The sequence below is a fragment of the Harpegnathos saltator genome, unplaced genomic scaffold, assembly GCF_003227715.2.
Source record: "Harpegnathos saltator strain DR-91 unplaced genomic scaffold, Hsal_v8.6 scaffold18, whole genome shotgun sequence".
NCBI lineage: Eukaryota > Metazoa > Arthropoda > Insecta > Hymenoptera > Formicidae > Harpegnathos > Harpegnathos saltator.
Genome location: NW_020229961.1, coordinates 514,301 through 533,066, shown reverse-complemented (window position 1 = coordinate 533,066; position 18,766 = coordinate 514,301). Strand labels below are relative to the sequence as shown.

Genomic DNA, 18,766 nt, shown 5'->3' with positions numbered 1-18,766 from the left:
CGCGCGACGGATAAACGGATCGATCTCGTCGACACTGTCGCCTTGCCGCCGCTATTTGTTCTTGCGCTATTTTCGATCGTGACAGTCTGAAAAATGTCAACGGTAACGTCAATGAATTTTGTTCTACGTCCATGTCTTTTTTTCCACGGTATTGCAATCGTCCCGCCCCCCCCCCCGCCCGCCCACCCACCGTTTACATGTATGTATTATATGTTTGCGTACGTACATTATTTCCCGGCATGTTTAACGACCCTTCGTTCAACTTGGAGTATTTTTTTCCACGGTTAAAACGCTCGAAGAAAACTGTTTCTCCTTGATCAGTCTAGTCATGGTTCCACTTATCTCTCAAGTAGATTCGTCGGAAAGCCGCGCGGTCTGGTAAGTCGCGCGGAATAAATTATCTCTGAAAACCTGCGACGCTCCGTCGTCGTCGTCGTCGTCGTCGTCGTCGTCGTCGTCGTCGTCGTCGTTGTCGTTGTTACCTCGTGAGATACTCAAGTAGACGATCTAGAACTTGATTCAGCGTGAGACCAAATTTCCTCGTGAAACTCTATCGCCATAGTCGTCGTCGTCGTCGTCGTCGTCGTCGTCGTCGTTTTTGTCGCTCGCGAGTAACAAGCGACTGCGTAAGAAACGCAGTCGAAAGAAAGCGACGACAGTTAACAAAATTGTCCGCGGAAGCGGGTAACCTTCAATTGTAATTCGTCCGAGCGGACAATGTCACTGGTCACACTGGAAAACAGTGGCGAAAGTGGTCTATTATACGGGCGTACCGGTGTGCCAAATTATGTACAGAAATTTTTATTTGGAGCGCGATTCGCGGCCTACGCGACTTTTGCGCTCGTGATGGAGACTGAATGAATAAAATGAGAAGAATAACATATATAAAGCGGGTCGAAAACGATCGATGGGATTGACGATCGATTAAATAAAATCGATGAAAATCACACGACACAGACTCACGTGCTTGAGCCAAGTTGCTAAAATCGCACACACACACACACACAGATTTCGACACATTTCGTAGAAAAGTAAATCGAGAGTCACGCAATCTCGGATCTCGATATTGAGCTCGATAAGAGCGGCTAGAGTTACGTTACGTAAATGTACGACAAAAGAATTTGGGCTGAGATCGAAAGGTTTTGTCGCTTATGATCTTGATCCAGATAGATCGCGCTGCTAATCACTCGGGCGGGACCGACCTTTTTCAACGGTGCCGTTGCCGGAACGACGATGATGTATACCTTACGCGCGTAGAGAAATACCATTGCTCATTCGCCGGGACAAATGGGCTTTGTTGAGGAATTGCGCAAGCAACGCCGACGAGTAGAACAGAAGCTGACCACTCCTTGAACGTCGCCTCGGGACAAAGTGTGCGGGACATCTACGAATTATTGTTACAAGTATGTATTCCTGTTTCCTTCTCAAACATCGTCGTATCTTTCGTGTCTTTTAACTTCAAAAGAACGGAACGTGATCCGTTGCGTGATTGTGAAACGGAAAATGTCTTAATAAAATGCTTGGATCCCAGTGCCGAAAGCTCAGTTCTCAGTTCTCGAATTAATGAGATCGCTGTGTGTTTGCGTACTTTACGTACGACGCAACGAAGAGTATACAGACTGTTCATCCCGAGTAAGACGAGAAAGCTTCGTACGCATTTCGTACGTATCAGTTCCGTTACGATTGTGATGATTACACGTTACAAATTTCTTCGAGTCTAAGCGCGATGTGTTTCGAAATTTAATTCCTTGCATCTCTGCGATTACGTCACGAGGTCACGTGAAATTTTCGCAATTTTCGTAACCGAGGAACGTTATTTCGCGCGCCCGAGTCGCTCGCATAAGCACGCGAAATATATCGCCCATCTTCAGGATATTTTGCAACGTGTGCTTTTATCACGCTCGGCAAAATTTGGTGTTGATTTCGCTACTCTCCCTCTCTCTCTCTCTCTCTCTCTCTCTCTCTCTCTCTCTCTCTCTCTCTCTCTCTCTCTCTCTCTCTCTCTCTCTCTCTCGTGTGTAGCAGATTTCTCGGAAGAAAGAGCGAGAGAGAGAGAGAGAGAGAGAGAGAAACCGACGAGAGAATGAAAAAGAAAGCACGGACCTCTCTAATTTAACCATGAAGTCACGCAGTGAAAGATGCTTCTGTTGAGAAGACGAGTTACGCCAACTACGTGGTGCAATGCTTGCACACGTAGGAACAATGATGCATAAGCAATCGACCGTATTTGCGTGTAGTCCTTATGCCGTAGTTTGCAATTAAACCGAACAATAAGAGGCTTTCTATATAATGAATCGGGTTTGTTAATCGATTGTGACTCGATTTATATTTGATAAATGTTACTTTACTCCCTAACATCCGGTTAAAATTCTCCTTACGCAAACAATGCGTTGCAAGTTGAATTTTAATAACGCTCATAATGCGTCCGATTCAAAATCTTTCGCATTGTTAACGAAACGAAAATATTTCGCTTGAAAATCACATTCCATAAATTTCCAGCGAGATAACTGGAATCTGCATGTGAAATAAATTTCAAAATTAATATTTGCGTAACGTTATTGAAATTTCTCCATGAAAGACAGGGGGAGAGAGAGAGAGAGAGAGAGAGGAAGGGAAATGAGAGATTTTTCACGCAAAAGGTTTTTTCACGTAGTGTTGTTAAATACATGTTTATCGAATAAGTAACAGTCGGCAATAATAAATCAAATAGCTAAACTATCGCTCGTGTGAAATGTTTAATTCGACCGGTGGATTTTAATTTTACATTCATTTGGCTATTCTCTACCGCTGTTTCGGTATTCATTGCAATGAATGGCGGATTCTCGCGTGTGCGTATGTATGTATGCATGCATGCATGCATGCATGCGGAGCAAACAAGCCGAGAAATAAGGTTTATCCGTCGACGATTACCTTCCTCCATCTATCCTTTCGACACAATCGACCCTGACGATCGCTGGAATCAATTCGCAGCATCTTTAACGTCTAACTGCAGGATTCGCACGAGTGACGTCCATGAGCAACGGCGGACAATCATCCGCGCGTTCAGTTAATCAGCGGCCGCGCATTTTATCGATAAACTATCTCGCGAAACTATCCAGCGACCTTTCGTTCCGTTCGTTCCTTCGGCCAAAATCGAGCGCGATAATGACGACAACGATGATAAACGATGATAGACGAATTGATCCCGAATTGAATCTCTCTCTCTCTCTCTCTCTCTCTCTCTCTCTCTCTCTCTCTTTCCCTCTCGCACGAGTGAATAACTCCGCGATGTACCGTCATGACGCGACGTTCGCTGCGGCGAAGGTGAGCCGCGTGTGGACGAGCGTGTCGTGTGTTTTCTCACACGCAAAAAGATCCTTCAGAGAGGGTAGGGTCGTAGAGTAGTGGTGGTGGTGATGGTGGTGGCGGCGGCACGAGGCCGAGAGCTTTTGCCCGGAACGGAAGCATCGTGAGTGGGAGATGAATATAAGACCATCGTCCGGGAATAATGCTATCAGTGACTTTGCGCTACAGTCGCTTGCATACAGTAAACGCGGAACAGCTGAAACGTGGAAGGTATCATGCTGAAGGTACGAAGAGGAGATTCGCGATATCACGAGTGTGGTATGAACGGGTGTAGGTGCTTGAGAGTGATTGCTGCGAGTGTGAGTGTGCGTCGATCTTTCGCGCCGGTCGCTGTCGAGAGCCGCTTCCGGCATCGCTATCTATTATCCTGATGCGATGGGTTACCTTTTGTCTCTCTCTCTCTCTCTCTCTCTCTCTCTCTCTCTCTCTCTCTCTCTCTCTCTCTCTCTCTCTCTCTCTCTCTCTCTCTCTCTCTCACTCACTCTCTCACTCACTCACTCACTCACTCTCTCTCTCTCTCTCTCTCTCTCTCTCCTCTCTCTCTCTCTCTCTCTCTCTCTCTCTCTCTCTCTCTCTCTCTCTCTCTCTCTCTCTCTCTCTCTCTCTCTCTCTCTCTCTCTCTCTCTCTCTCTCTCTCTCTCTCTCTCTCTCTCTCTCTCTCTCCTCACTCACTCCTCACTCTCTCTCTCTCTCTCTCTCTCTCTCTCTCTCTCTCTCTCCTCTCTCTCTCTCTCTCTCCTCTCTCTCTCTCTCTCTCTCTCTCTCTCTCTCCTCTCTCTCTCTCTCTCTCTCTCTCTCTCGTCTCGCGCGCGCGCCAATCGCAAATGCACGCGCGACAGAGGGATAGAAATTTCGACATAACATTGCGTGCCGAGAAATCGAGAAAGGCAACTTTGAAATTATTCCTCCGACCCTTGTCGAGTCAACGACGATTGTAAAATGCAATCAATGACCAGCGAAAAATTGCTCCTTTGGAAACTTGGAAGCTCTTAATGAGACGCAAAGTCGCCTCTTTACCAGCAAATTTGGTCAATTTCCAATTCTATTTCCGAAATTCTGAATCTCTCAAGTGTCGAATCATTTCTTCATATTCCTCTGTTTGCGATTGAAAAATTTCTACCGTTACATTAAAACTGTTATACCTGTCACGATCACGTGGCTTCCCAAGGCACAAAGTGCCAGTATACTTGCCCCGAGGGTGTGGTAAACCTTTTTTGTACATACACGCTGTGTGTATCGTTTCGGATCGCGACGGATGAGGAAGCGGATTCCCTGACCACTTCCGGTATTATAAATTGTCTTACGATCTATCGGCCTGCGGGGAACAAGGTCCCGGTGTAAAAGTGGACAGGACGAAGCATCGAGACACACGAGAGTCGCGTATCTCGCGGCAACTTTCCCTCGATCGACCCTCCCTCCGGTCTACCCTCCCCCGATCCGACTCTAAAATTTCGATCCACGACGCGCTGGTCGTTTTAACGAGGGAAAGTCGTTTGAATTTCAAATAATCGTAGAGAGAATCGGGAAGGATCGGGAGGGCGGGAGGGCAGAACTTACGACAGAGGATTGTGTCTTTCAGACAATTTCGTTGCTCTGTGCCGCCCTGGCGTGCGGTAACGCGGTTGTTCTCAGCGGCTACAACGGCGGCGGACACGGCCTGTCCTACAGCGACTACAGCGATCTCGATGGATATCTGGGAGCCGCGGAATACAAGGTTCTGCCGACGGTCGCGGTCCCGGTGCACGCGGTGTCCGCTTCACCGGTGCACGTCGACGACGCGACTCTGGATCACGGCCTGCATGGTTACAAGCACGACACCGATCACGACCACGATTACTACGTGAGCACTCATTCTTCTTTCTTCTCCTCTTCTCCTTCGTTCTCCTTCTCCCTCGCTTCTCCCTCGCGCGAAGCGCCGAGGCCGAGGAGCGAGGTGCTGAAGGTCAGCTCGGTGCGCTCGCGCTGATCGCTGATCGCTGATCGCTGATCGCTGATCGCGCTTTGCGAATCGCGAAGATCAATCGCGTTCGTTCGATCGTTGTCGTTTGCTTGAGTTGAGGAAAATTCTCATCAAATCTTTCCTCCGAAAGCTCCCTTTCCAGCTCGATATGATATTATCGTGCGTAACAAGCGCCGCGCCGCCCGCGACTTCGTCCGCGATATACGCGATATATGCATCTCTTCATCTTAACTTTAAGTAACTTTAAGTAGATGTGCTAACGGTTCCGCCGTTTTTGTTCGTTCGTTTTCTAATTGCGAAAGAAAGAAGAGATTTCTTCATATTTCAAATCCACGACGATTCCGTTCTGTGTGTGCCGGCACTCGAGAACTCGCGTGTTTTATGAGCGGAAACTTAACGGATATTTCCAGACGCTTGGGTGCATATATGTTAATTTAGATTACCGTCTCTGGAAAACTCTCTGACGTCTTTGTAACTGTGTTGCTTCCTCTATCCTCGCTCGTGTGTCTTATTGCCGGCTCTCTTTCCGCGTCGCTTTCGCTTACTACCGCCGTCGCTTTCTCGCGATGTTAATTGTCGTTTCAGGTGGCGTTCCCGCCACCCCCGAGTAACGTCGAGATACGAAAGAATGTGCGCGCACGTATAGACTATCATTGTACTTTTGTGTACGCAAAGTTACAACTACGCACAAACAAATTGAGCACAGGTTGCAAATAATACGGTAGTAAGGGTTTGCCGTAGGTCAAAGAGATATGAATTTCGGTCCTCAGTGATTACGCAGAGAGAGACGATACGGCTGTGAAATCTTACACGTTGCAAAGTTGACTTGTCTGATGGGAAAGAGAACAGAGAGAGAGAGAGAGAGAGAGAGAGAGAGGGAGCAGCGTCTCTCTTTAATCGCAAATTTGCGTCTTCAATTCGCCTTTTTAATCGCCTCTTTAAATTCATTGCAGTCGCATCCGAGATACACCTTTAATTACGGCGTACACGATCCCCATACTGGCGACGTGAAAACGCAACACGAGGTGCGCGACGGCGACGTCGTTCACGGCTCGTATAGCGTCAACGAGCCCGACGGAAGTGTGCGGATCGTCGAGTACACGGCCGACGACCACAACGGATTCAACGCTGTGGTGAAAAAGGTGGGACCGGCGTTGCACCCGAAGCCGGTTCCGGTAGTCAAGTATATCTCGCCGGCGTATTACAACAATTACGACTACGAGAAGCACTATTGACTCAACCGTCGTGTAAATAGATTCGAATCGGGCGTCTAATCGCGCCCTAAAGGGCATCGGCGTATGTAATCTCAATCAACTCAACTTCGATCAACGTGTTTACCCGGCAACTAGACGCGAATAGACAAGATTATCGAAACATCATGTCGCTCTTGTCGATACGCTCGCTCATTTTTACCGCCTGGATCAATAAAAACGAGAATAATATCACTTTTCACCATGTGCCACTAATGAAACAAGTACAAGCACGATCTTGCTCTTCTTTATTTTGTCTCCTGATGCTCTTTCCGAGATGCTCGATTCAACATTCAACAGAAGCGGCAGCGGTAGCGCGAATATTGATTATTTTTTTGCATTACACGGCGCAGTTCAGGTAGTTTTATCTATTTATTATTTGGTACTCTCTCTCTCTCTCTCTCTCTCCCTCTCTCTCTCTCTCTCTCTGTCTCTCTCTCTCTCTCTCTCTCTCTCTCTCTCTCTCTCTGTCTCTCTCTCTCTCTCCGTATATGTGTCCAACGAATCGCGAAACTGCACCGATATTCCTTTCGAGAAAGAAAGAAGCGTCCAGATTGATTTGCGACCGGATTGGACATGCGAGATGTGACACCGCGCGTATCAGAGCTCTCTCGACTTATATAAGCAATGCGCGAGAGGCGCTGTGGCGATGTAAGAATATCGGAATAGCGGACATTTCACCGACGTCTTCGACGTATCTCGACGAAAAAGTCGCGAGTTCTTGCAACAGAACACCCCTCTCTCTCTCTCTCTCTCTCTCTCTCTCTCTCTCTCTCTCTCTCTCTCTCTCTCACTCTCGTGCGCCCAATTTTAGAATACTCGTTACATTACAATTATTATAGTGAATAATTTAGAAATAGTTACGGAGAAGAGAGTACATGTAAATAATTTGGCAGCTCGTATCGATTTAAACGTTTCAGAGTGATCTGTGTACGACAGTGCACGACAAAGTGTTTTGAGAACCTGAAAGTTTAGGATAATACATGGCCATCGCGCCATCGAGGTGAACGAATCCGATTAGAATCCAAGAGAGAACAAAGCGAGATCTAGTGTATCTAGACATACCAAGTGATGCAAATAAAATCATCCATTAGGAAATAGCTCGTGTTAAAGATAAGGAAAGTAGATGTCAAATCTTTTATATCGCAGTGCGAAAGTGCGAAAGTGCGAAACTCGTAACAACCTCGGTGTAACGATTCTACCGTACCTGTCCCGAAATAAAGTTTGTGGCTTGGAAATCTCATGCAAATGTTCAATGGTCGAATTTATATAATAAAAGGGAGCCGCTAACACTAACGATACAACGATACAAAAAATATCTCCTTGTGCCTAAATAGTAATACAATAAAATATCCTTTATAAAATAGTAATACAATAAAAAGCCCTTGTACGTATGTTTTCAATGTTTATCTCATTTTATTCCGCCTGGACGTAACGCGGATCACTTCCCTGATCCATTCTTTGATAAACGAAACTATGCGCCAAGTATCGTATTCATATGAAACATAACAGAGACATTTCTCTCATTATAAGATACAACGGCCAATTATTTGCTCTTAATTAAGCTCAGCTTGATGCAGCTCTCTCTCTCTCTCTCTCTCTCTCTCTCTCTTTCTCTCTCTCTCTCTCGATGAATCGTACTATGCGCAAAGTTACTTGATTCGTCCGATAACCATCTCGATGATTGCGCCAACAAGTTTCGCATATCATGGACGTCGTAATTGACAAGTGACACGCGTAAATTGACGCGCGAGGAAGCACGCGAGAATGGTTTTCGATTTAAGCAATAATGCGTTTAATTCCAACTCTCTTCAGTGACGCTTCGTCGAGCGCTTAAACCTGCTCGCGTTACCAAGACCATGAAATCCCCGCACACGCTTTCCAATTGTTTCATTTTCACGATAACGGTTAGATAATCGGATTATCTCCTTCCTGTTAACGCCTCGTTCTAGAGTTTACGAGACGCGCGTGAGTGGCGCTGAAGAGAAATTACATTAAATTTTTTATTCGACTTCTTAAAGCGGATACGATGGATCATTTTAGGATCATTCTATTTCGGGCTCAAGTGTCATCTGAAATTGCTAGTTGTACTTTATATACGCGACGTGACATACATCGAAGATGGATAGACTGAGGATAACAAGTGCCAAGCAGAGAGAAAATGGAAAGAGGCGAGGGGCGAGGGAAGAGAAAAACAGGAAGGAAAACACGGATGAGAGAAAACAAGAAGAAAAGAAGAGAGAAGCTAGAGGTAACAATAGAGCAAGAAACGGCGTACTTACCTTAGACTCCTGGTAAAGCTCGTGAGCGATAATACTAGTGCTGTCGAACATATCCTTGCCGGGGCCGGAGGCGAAGCACATCTCGTTTTTCCCGGGACACGTGTACTGTTCGGAGCAATTTTGTCCAGAGAACTCGCACTTTGGCCCACGTGTGTTTGGCGAAACATCGCCGAGATTAGTTGATGCGAAAGCCGCCACAAAGGGACCCTAACGACGTCAAGAAGAAAAATGATGAAACATCACGACGCTTGAAACGCATGCTTCATTCCGCTTATTCCATTGTTATTCTTTTAATTTCCTTCCCCCCCTCCCCCCTTCCCGCGATTCTGTCGCCAATTGGTTACGTTCAATCACCTCTCATCACAGTCTCATCTTTCATTCTTTCTTTTCTTTAACCCCGTAACTGCTGTTCTCCGGTCAATTTGACCATTGCACTATTTGAAATTTAAATAACGTGGTTAATTTTCTAGCTTGCGTATTCATCCGTCAGTGTATTTTCTTACATTCTGAATGTCAGTCGACTGATATACGCGCAGTTGTGTGGTCGTGTTATTTGTCGAGATATTCATCATTTCCTACCGGTCAATTTGACCGGTGAACAGTGTGCGCGTACTTAAAATGGCTTCACAGCAGTTACGGGTTAAAGTAAAGTACCAAGCATATGCGAAAAGATGAAGCGGTTTCATACAATTATGTACGATTATATTGACTGTGGCGATATCATCGATACACATGTATTTATAGCTTAATCGGATCGTGTTGCACGAATAGGCTGATTTTGCGGTTGATTTTGCGCGGAAACAATGTTGCACAACTAATCCTTGTTATCCATAAGCTTTCGGATATTCTCACGAGGCAGATTAATCGCGGTAATATCGCGCAGTATGCGATACGCAGTAGGCGAATTGTATCATGGCATGTATATATTACAACTGGCATCGCGCGTTCCATCGCGCGTCACGTATATTTCCAATTTGCTCCGTGGCGCCGTGGCGCGATGGGCGCATTCGACATTTCTCTCTTTCTCCTTTTTCTTTCCCTTTCCTTTTCCGTTTTCTTTTCCTCAGCTGATTCTCAGCTGATTTAAATGAGTAAGTTAATGAGTCGTTCAAAAGTTATTATAAATATCGCATAGACGAAATAGCGGTGTTTCTATACAACGCAGTACTACAAGCGCGTTGTAGGCAGCGCATGAAGCGCTGTATTTGGATTCAGCTTGAGAGAAAAAAGAAAGTAACGACACACACACACACACACGTGATCCTCCCCCAAGAGTAGGAGGGACAACAAACCGTTCCGGCGAAACCGTTGTTTGCACGCAACTTTGCGCAACTGCGAGCGCCCACTGAGATGATTAATCTCAACGTGATGTCCATGTGCTCCGAATTTGGATCCGCGATTGCACGGACGTTTCGAAGCGACGGTCTCGTTTTCAGGGAATATTCGCGATATCTTCTTCATTCTTTACGCGTTCCAATTCAAATAGACGCGTCCCAAAAGATCGATTTTCTTCAATGGAACGAGCGTCTCAGACTTCACGCGGTATATCGCCACCATCGCGATAATATCCACCAGAGAGAAATCTCACCTTGCCGACCGTGGTGTCGTTATTCATCATTTTTTCAAACAGGATCGAGGCGTAACCCACGTTGTCACTGGAAACCAAATGATTGGTATTGTTCATGCTGGTTGGATGCACGGCAAACCAATTTATAACACCCAGGGGCTCATCGTCGGCACCGATGAATTGTATTTGCGTCAGTATCTTGTCTACATCGTGCTTGTATCTGGAAACAGATGAGAACTTTAATTTTATGCACGTGCTCTTTTCACGAAAAGAAGCAAAAGGAAGATGGCGAGTGATCGATATGTAATATCGGATATACGATCTGTATGAACGCGCGCGCGCGCACACACACACACACTCTGCTGCACTCTGTTCCCCTCACGAATGCCATACGAGCAGTCGTTGTCAATCATGGTTGACTGCGTTTCGTGAATCGAGCGAGTGCAAAGCGTACGTTCGTAATATCGCGCAAACGTCATCGCCGCAAACGTCGTCGTGAGGGAGGGGGGAGAGAGAGAGAGAGGGGAGGGAAAAAGACGAAGAGAAAAGAAAAGGGACGAGAAAACACCTCTTTCATCTGAGTTCATCTCACTCACTTGTCTCTTTCCGATTTCGGATTATTGAGATACGCCTGCGGACTCCTGTTAATACTGCCGCCTGAAACTTCACCAGAAGCAATGAAGATTTTCCCAGGCACAACAGCGTCGTGAGCACGTTCGATGCTCTGAAATGTTGAAACGATCGTCAGTTGTTATCTTTAATCGGATCGCTCTCTCTCTCTCTCTCTCTCTCTCTCTCTCTCTCTCTCTCTCTCGCGATTGTGCGAGAGAGCTCTCTCACCTTTGTTACGCCATTGACAATAGCGTCGAACGTCTCCCTGACAAAACCAAACGCGGTCAGGTCATAAAGCATGTCCAGCATGAAACCACCGGGGCTCGAGTGAGTGTGCGTGCCGCTGATCATCACGTTCTTCTCCGTGTACATGTCGTCAAATTTGCTCCGTAATTTGCGCAGTACCTGCAAGTTGAAAGTTGGACTGCGTCGTTTAATATCTCGACGGCGGTAGCAATCGCGAGATAACACCTCGCAGCATAATAATACGATTATGCACGAAAAGGTGCATCATTCTCGCACGCTCGCGATTTTCGACTCCGTCGAAATTTCGCTCCTGCTTTGACAAATTTCAAGAGATTATAGGTTTCCGCACATTGTTCAACACACATTGAATTTCTATTCTGGCTCATGGTAAACGATAAGCTTTTAAATAATAAGCTGACAATTTCCTACTAGGAATAGCTCGGAGGAGAAGAGTAAACAAGATCGGTTCAAACGCATCGAATCGTCGTCAATCAAACAAGATGTCAAGGAACACTTTGAACATTCAACGAAACATTGAAGAACTAATGAGGATCCGAATGTACCGAAGAGATTTTAACTCACGAAACGTTGTAAAAATTTACGCGTTATTATTGAGGTACAGATAAATCTAAATAATCTTGAGCGGCAGTGCGTTATACTTTCTTTACAATTCACATACGCGAAGCGAGATTCACACAAAATCAACAGTCGCACAGAATATAACGATTGTATCGATATGCAATCGAATACGATTAAGGATAAGTATACGTTACCTCCTGCCGGATGTCGTTTCCTATCATTCCACAATCGACGCTGACAAACACGAATCTTTCCACGCCATCGTCAATTATAAAAGCTCTGGAGAACGTCCGTAGATGAAGGCCACTTCCCTTCTGATCAATTTTCGCATATCCCATCTGAAATCAGCACAGAATCATCATCACGCGTGGCATTTTCCTTCTTTGTTTTTCACTTGTTTCGTTCCTTCTTCTCGATCTCTTCATTCTCGTCATTCACTCTCGTCATTTATCATCGGTCTATCTTGTGAATAATCATTTCGCAACTAACAAGACTTTTTTCTCTAACAAGACTCTCTATTCTACGTTGTATCTTCAAGTTGCAAACGTACACACGCGTTGTGACATTCCTGAACGATATTCCCAATAGATTCCCAATTGAACGTTTTGTATTTTCAGTATTCAATATATTTTGCGAAATATTGGTTTATTTCGGGAAGGTTTCGGGGAATCACTCGTAACGTTTCAATCTACAATGTACCTTTACGACGTACAATATCGTACGTATTGTGCGATACTCACAAAGACGATCTCTGCGGTTGGTCCTGTGCTGTCGGCTCTTCCGACACCGATACTGTAGGAGGCGAGAACAACGGGCGATAACAGCAGGAGGAGCCATAACGCAGGTAAGCCACGAGTTTTTAGGAGCGACGACACTGACGTATCCATTCAGGTTTGTGAATCCCCCTTGTTGACCAGTCAGACTGAAAGCAGAGGACGAAATGAGAACTGTACGCGCAACCGCGATGGATATATATATATATATATATATATACATATGCATGTCGCATTGTTTGATGAATTCTTTGTATTTCCCAAACTAGAAAGATTATCGATTTCTAATCATTCTTGCTTGTGCTTTGTCTCACACGTTCTGATTGTGACCGATTTGCGATAAGATATATTGTCTGCTTGCTTCTCTCTCTCTCTCTCTCTCTCTCTCTCTCTCTCTCTCTCTCTGTGTGTGTGTGTATGTGTGTGTGTGCGCGCGCAAACATTTTAATTAATACAATTTCTGTTGGAATTTATGTTGCCAAAGAGAATTGCACGGACATAATCTTACGCTGAATTCGTTGAATTATCAAGTCACTCAATTATTAAGTCATTATTACATCATGGAAATCTTATTTTGGGAGTAATATTTTGGTAATCTCATTGTCCTGTTTACGATTTACGTCTAAAGATGTACGCCGAGTGTCTGATAATACCCGACATCAAAAGTTCGTACAATGATTTTGATCATATCAGTTTCGCGATATTGAGCGTTTGTACGTTTGCGACAATTGAACGTTCTTCGAAGGATGCGACGAGGAGAGGCGACAAATTCTTACGGATTCCAGGGAGATGGAAGGAGGATGGAGAGAACACGCGCGAGATAACTTTCACTGTGTGCAAACTCGAATATTCGACGCGATGAACAAGAAGAGAAAAAGAAGAAGAAGAAGAAGACTACAACTTTCACGAGAAACAGTTCGCGTTACGTGATTTCATCTTCGATTAGACCGTCGATAACTTGCAAGGCTGCTACCAAATGTTACCGCGTCTACTACCGGCAATGCGGAAAAATGCAAAAGTTATTATACTATACCGAATGTAGCATGCGCTCCCCTTCCCTTACCGCTTTTCGAGGTGTCCTTGGTATATTATTAGCTAGCAGACGTGACAAGTCGAGCAGCGATATACAATAAAGAATAAAGAGAGAAAAAGAAGAAAAGAAGAAAAGAAGGAAAATATAAAATACGATCAATGGGGGCTTGGGATACGTTTAGACGTAAAGACGTCAATAACTCTCATTCCTCTTTTTATTTTCTCAGTTAATATTACCGCAACTATACGTCGTTGAATCTTGTAAGAAAAATGTCATATTTTTCATAATTCTGTACTGTTATTATTTATGTATTATTATTATTATTATTATTATTTCGATGAATTTTGCAACAAATTTATCGGTACATAATAAAATTTCTATCGAAGCAATATCCCTTGATTCAAGCGGTATTTCGATTAGCAATTATTTCTATATAGAATAGAACAGACGAGAGAAAACTCGTTTGCTCGAAATGACGAATTGAGGCTTGCCTGGAGCGAAAGCTCTAGAACAAACCTTGGTTAAAATGTTAAATATGCATCGGATGTTTCTCCTCTAATGAGCTCAGTGATAATAATATCTCAAAACATGCGAATGGAGAAAACGAGATAGATCTCGTTATCTTGCTTGTCTAACAATTACAATAAAATGGCAGCTTGTTTAAAAAGAGCACATAATTTTAATATTCCGACGAGGCCTGAACCAAGTCTTTGTCCGTCGTTCTCTTCGTGGAATTGTTGCGCAGTGCACATTAGTGAAATGTCGGAAATTGAATGAAAATTTGAATGTAGAAGCAAAACGGAAGAATAGTGCCGAATACAAAATAACGAGTCTTTGTGTTTCTCCCTGGCTTTTTTTATCGCGAAACGACAGTTAACTAACTGCTGCCGTTGTACTTACATGGGGTCACCTTCTTGTGCGAGTAGCACATGCAACACGTTGGCATGCGCGAGAGAGGAGCTGACGACGGAAAGTATGCAACGGCGTGTACGCAACGTTGCTTATATGAATAACGACACAGCCAGGTGTAAGTGTGTAAGTGTGTGTACGCAAGTCGGTACATATGACTGTGCGAAAAGTCGCTCGGTGTTTCGCGATTCGAACCGTCCGGTGCGAATGCGCAAAACCGAGCTGTGCAAATGCTGTGCGCGCGTCCATGTGTTTGCGTATACATACGCATCGTATTAATAATTAATTATGGTTAAAAACATCAGTTGATGTCAGTCGTCTTCTTCGTACATCTTACCAGGTATGTAAATATGAAACCGGAATTTTTGTATAGAAAATACACGTTTATTGTATGAAAATAACAAAAAATATTTTATTCCAAGTATTGCCCATCGCTAGCTATACATTTTTCCCACCTGCTTGACAATTTGTGGATGCCACGCCAAAAAAACTGTTTTGCCCTTTTGAGGCAAACCAGCCTCATCGAGCCATTTTCGTATATTCTCGTAAGAAGTGAAGCGCTGCTCAGCAAGTGCGTGTCCCATCGATGCAAACAAGTAGTAATCGGACGGAGCCGCAAGTCTGGTGAGTAAGCCGCATGCGCAAGTATTTCCCAACTAAACGCCTCAATCGTTTCCTTCACCAGTTTTGCTGTGTGTGATGGTGCATTATCATGAAGCAAAATCACTTTGTATTGCTTTTTTTGATATTCTGGTCGTTTTTCACGCGAAGCTTGATTCAAATCGAGCATTTGTTGTCGTTGTAGCGTTCAGTATTAACGGTTTCGCCAGGTTTTAGCCAGCTATATAATAGCAGCACACCCTTCCGATCCCACCAAACACAGAGCATTCCGTCTTCCGTCCATAGCGATTTGGCCTTGCAGTCGATCTCGATGGTGATGGTTCGCCTGGAGTTACCCATGATCCTTTACGCTTAGGATTCTCAAAATATATCCACTTTTCATCGCCAGTCGCAATTCGATGGAGAAATGACTTTCTTTTGTACCTGGCGAGCAGCATCTCGCAAGTGGTTTTTCGGTTTTCCTGCTGTCTTTCGTTCAGTTCATGTTCAGAACCCACTTTCCCATCTTCTGGATCTTTCCCATGGCTTTCAAACGTACGTGGAGACGGCTTCTCGTGTCACATCAAATTGATCCGCGAGTTGTTGTTGCGTTGTTTGAGCGTCATCCTCATCCAACAATGCTTGCGATTCGCTCTCTTCAAGCTTTCTCGGTGGTCTTCCACGTTCTTCGTTTTTCACGTCAAAATCGCCACGTCTGAATTTTTTAAACCACTCAAAGCACTGTGATTTACCAAGAGCATGCTCACCGTGTAAGCTTCGACAAGCATTCGATGCGATTCTGCAGCAGTTTTCTTCAAATGGTAACAGAAAATCAATGCTGTCCGCAAATCGTAGCTTCCAGGCACAAAATTCGACATGTTCAACGCTATTACAAACGCTATGCTGTTGTACGAAACTTGTATTGTTGTGAGTTGAAAATGTTTGTCAGACAATGTCAACAAATGGAAATGGCGCTAATGACGCGGTTTGACGGTAACTACATTGACAGCTAGGGCCAGCTGTGGGCGAATTCCGGTTTCATATTTACAGACCTGGTATTCGTACACGTTGTGCCCGCACACATCCGCATACAATCCGCACGTTTGAACTGTAACATGCTGTCATACCTGCTGGGTGACAATCCTGGGCGATATTCTTTCGCGCTTCTTCTTCCATGCCATGTACTCTTTTCATTTGGCCTGAATATACGCTGAATATCGCACGCACATCTCACAGGAGTGTACGTGTACGTGGTGTAACGGGGTTACTCTCGGGTAACAAACGAATATCGCGAATGCGCCGATCTTTGCCCTATCTTTGTTTTTCGCTCCTACAGCCTCGGCTCATCTCGGCTCTTTATACTCTCTCTCTCTCTCTCTCTCTCTCTCTCTCTCTCTCTCTCTCTCTCTCTCTCTCTCTCTCTCTCTCTCTCTCTCTCTCTCTCTCTCTCTCTCTCTCTCTCTCTCTCTCGACTGAATCTCGAGAAGCTGGTACGAGCCGTTCTTAATCGACGGAATGCAAGAATTCGCCTCGCCTACGTGTCGCGTTTGCTCTATATTCCGTGATCGGTCAGAACCACCAGTGTGCTGTAGTTAGTCAGCAATTTGTCCATTTATAGAATCATCAAACGATCTTGAGGATGACGCGGATGACGCGAGCAGTGGGACATTAGACTGGCTTTTATTTCAGATTTAGCATTGAGCAAAAATTGTGAAAACAATAACACGAGAACGCACACAATTCGATACTATTCGACATTCGCCGACGCGCGACCGATGCCGACCGATTGAGAGATGGACGCGATCATTCGTGAAGACTCACGAAGAAGGACACGCGCAACGTACAAATACACACCGAGCAATATAATACGCGAGTCTCGACCAATTGGTTCGTTGGTCAAATTAATTAACCCTGCCCGTCTGTTTCTTCCCTCTCCGTCTCTCTCCGTATGGCGCGTAGCGTTTGCAAGGAACAATTGCCTGCACTTGTTTGTGAGCATTGTATAAAGGAATAATAACGCGAAACACGCGCGTTAGTTTCGTTAGTTTCGAAATAATTGGCCGAAAGCTCTCAGAATCGAGATAACCGCCCGTCTACAAGTGGCATCAAGTGGCATGAAAATACCATAACGATGCTTACGTGACGCAGAATCGTCGATTGGCGAGAGCTGTGTGCGTTTCCGCGATCATTCATTCATGACGATGAATCCTCACCACGCATCGTGCATTCCTGCACGGCCGCGCGTCCTTGCGCGTCCCCCGTCAAGGGCGTCACCTTTTGCGGCGTCACTCCATGCACAAATTTCAAATACGCCGCCGTAGTATATTATAGTTATATACCATTACAGTCGCCCCAACTCTGACTCGCCAGCCTATCTATGTAAGTATCTGTGTAAGATACTTGACGTTAAGTAAAACACTTAACACTTCACCACATTCACTTTTAGGTTAGAACAGCCGAACATGTAAGAGGATCTTCGGAATGAGGAGAAACGGGCTTACGTTGTTATATCGTATATATCTTTCATATTTTGGAAATTTCGTTTCAAACTTGGTCCTTGCGTATCTATTCCAACCACGTGTATATACACGTGTATCATATTTATGTACGTTACGCGCGCCGCTTCAATAAATTGCTACTTTTGTCTTCAACAATCCCTCACGTTTTAAAATGACAAAATTCCGACGATTGCAGCCGTTGAGTCGACTCGTTCGCATATTGCTCGGAAAAAGAGAGAAATAACGCAATTACTACTCAAAAGCTACTCAAGGACGATCCATCACGAGCACAGTAACACATACCGGTCCCAATTACAAACGTGTGTACCGCCGATTGTGAAAGATAGAATAGAAAAGGAAAAAAACTCATCGAGATGTATTGTTTTTTTAGAGATATGCTACACGCACTCGTCAGATATGACAATAAAATCCGCGTTATGTACCATATGTATGAATCATACAATGTTACGTACAAAGTCAAGCTTCTCGTCAAGCCGCTTGTATATAACTAACACACACACCAACACCACACACACACACTCCACACACACACCACACACACACGCGCGCACACACACACACACACACACACACACACGATATATATATCGTCGTGAGCCTTACTATATCTTGAGCTATCGAGCTACAACCGGGGCAAGATAGGACAGTAAGTATCTAAGAGCCGGATGCTGTTAAATTTCGACGGGACGGCCAATTATGTCAGTTATGTAGCCGTCGCTCTGCCGACTGCGCTTTCACTTTTCACCGAAGCTCTGCGGATTGTGCCTCGCTCCTACTACTACGTCATCATTCATACCATGTATTCTTCGTATTCTGCCGCATGGAGCAATTTGAAATGTTATTATTTAAACATTTCCGATAAACAAAAGCGCACTTTTATAATCTTAAATCTCTAACATCTCTGCCGTTTGTCTTTGAATAAAAAGGGAAATAAATTTGTACTGTGTTGCACAGCCAAATAATTTATCTATTCTACTTTTGATCGAGTATAACTGCGCGTCGTCAGAATGCCGTTTGTTTTCGCAACGAAGAAATCGACAACGAACACGTTATCAGCCCATATCCCCTTTCCCTCTCTCTCTTCCCCCCTC

The 18,766-nt window shown here is 44.7% G+C and overlaps 2 protein-coding genes across 3 annotated transcripts in view; one reads left to right on the top strand and one right to left on the bottom strand.

Moving 5' to 3' along the window:
• Positions 1–16,538, bottom strand: part of CDase (neutral ceramidase) — a 34,007-nt gene extending 17,469 nt beyond the window's left edge. Inside the window, exons 1-7 of one of the 2 annotated variants that reach the window (XM_011137966.3) lie at positions 16,284–16,538; positions 12,582–12,763; positions 12,036–12,179; positions 11,245–11,421; positions 11,001–11,128; positions 10,426–10,624; positions 8,838–9,044 (exon numbers count right to left, since the gene is read on the bottom strand). In XM_011137966.3, coding sequence (XP_011136268.2) covers positions 8,838–9,044; positions 10,426–10,624; positions 11,001–11,128; positions 11,245–11,421; positions 12,036–12,179; positions 12,582–12,728 — 1,002 coding nt within the window. In that variant the 5' untranslated portion in view covers positions 12,729–12,763; positions 16,284–16,538. Of the gene's footprint in view, positions 1–8,837; positions 9,045–10,425; positions 10,625–11,000; positions 11,129–11,244; positions 11,422–12,035; positions 12,180–12,581; positions 12,764–14,547; positions 14,657–16,283 lie in introns of those variants that run through there. The other variant, XM_011137964.3, reaches the window with a different exon arrangement.
• CPR6 (cuticular protein 6) lies at positions 2,674–6,985 on the top strand. Its single transcript, XM_011137963.3, has 3 exons — positions 2,674–3,569; positions 4,925–5,185; positions 6,259–6,985. The coding sequence occupies exons 1-3, from the start codon at positions 3,561–3,563 to the stop codon at positions 6,538–6,540; spliced, it is 552 nt and encodes a 183-aa protein (XP_011136265.1). The 5' UTR covers positions 2,674–3,560; the 3' UTR covers positions 6,541–6,985.
• Positions 16,539–18,766: the final 2,228 nt, after the last annotated feature.

Excerpts from the sequence above, each read along its gene's own strand:
- CPR6 (XM_011137963.3), top strand. Across the intron at positions 5,186-6,258 it reads ATCACGACCACGATTACTAC|TCGCATCCGAGATACACCTT; the intron begins GTGAGCACTCAT and ends AATTCATTGCAG.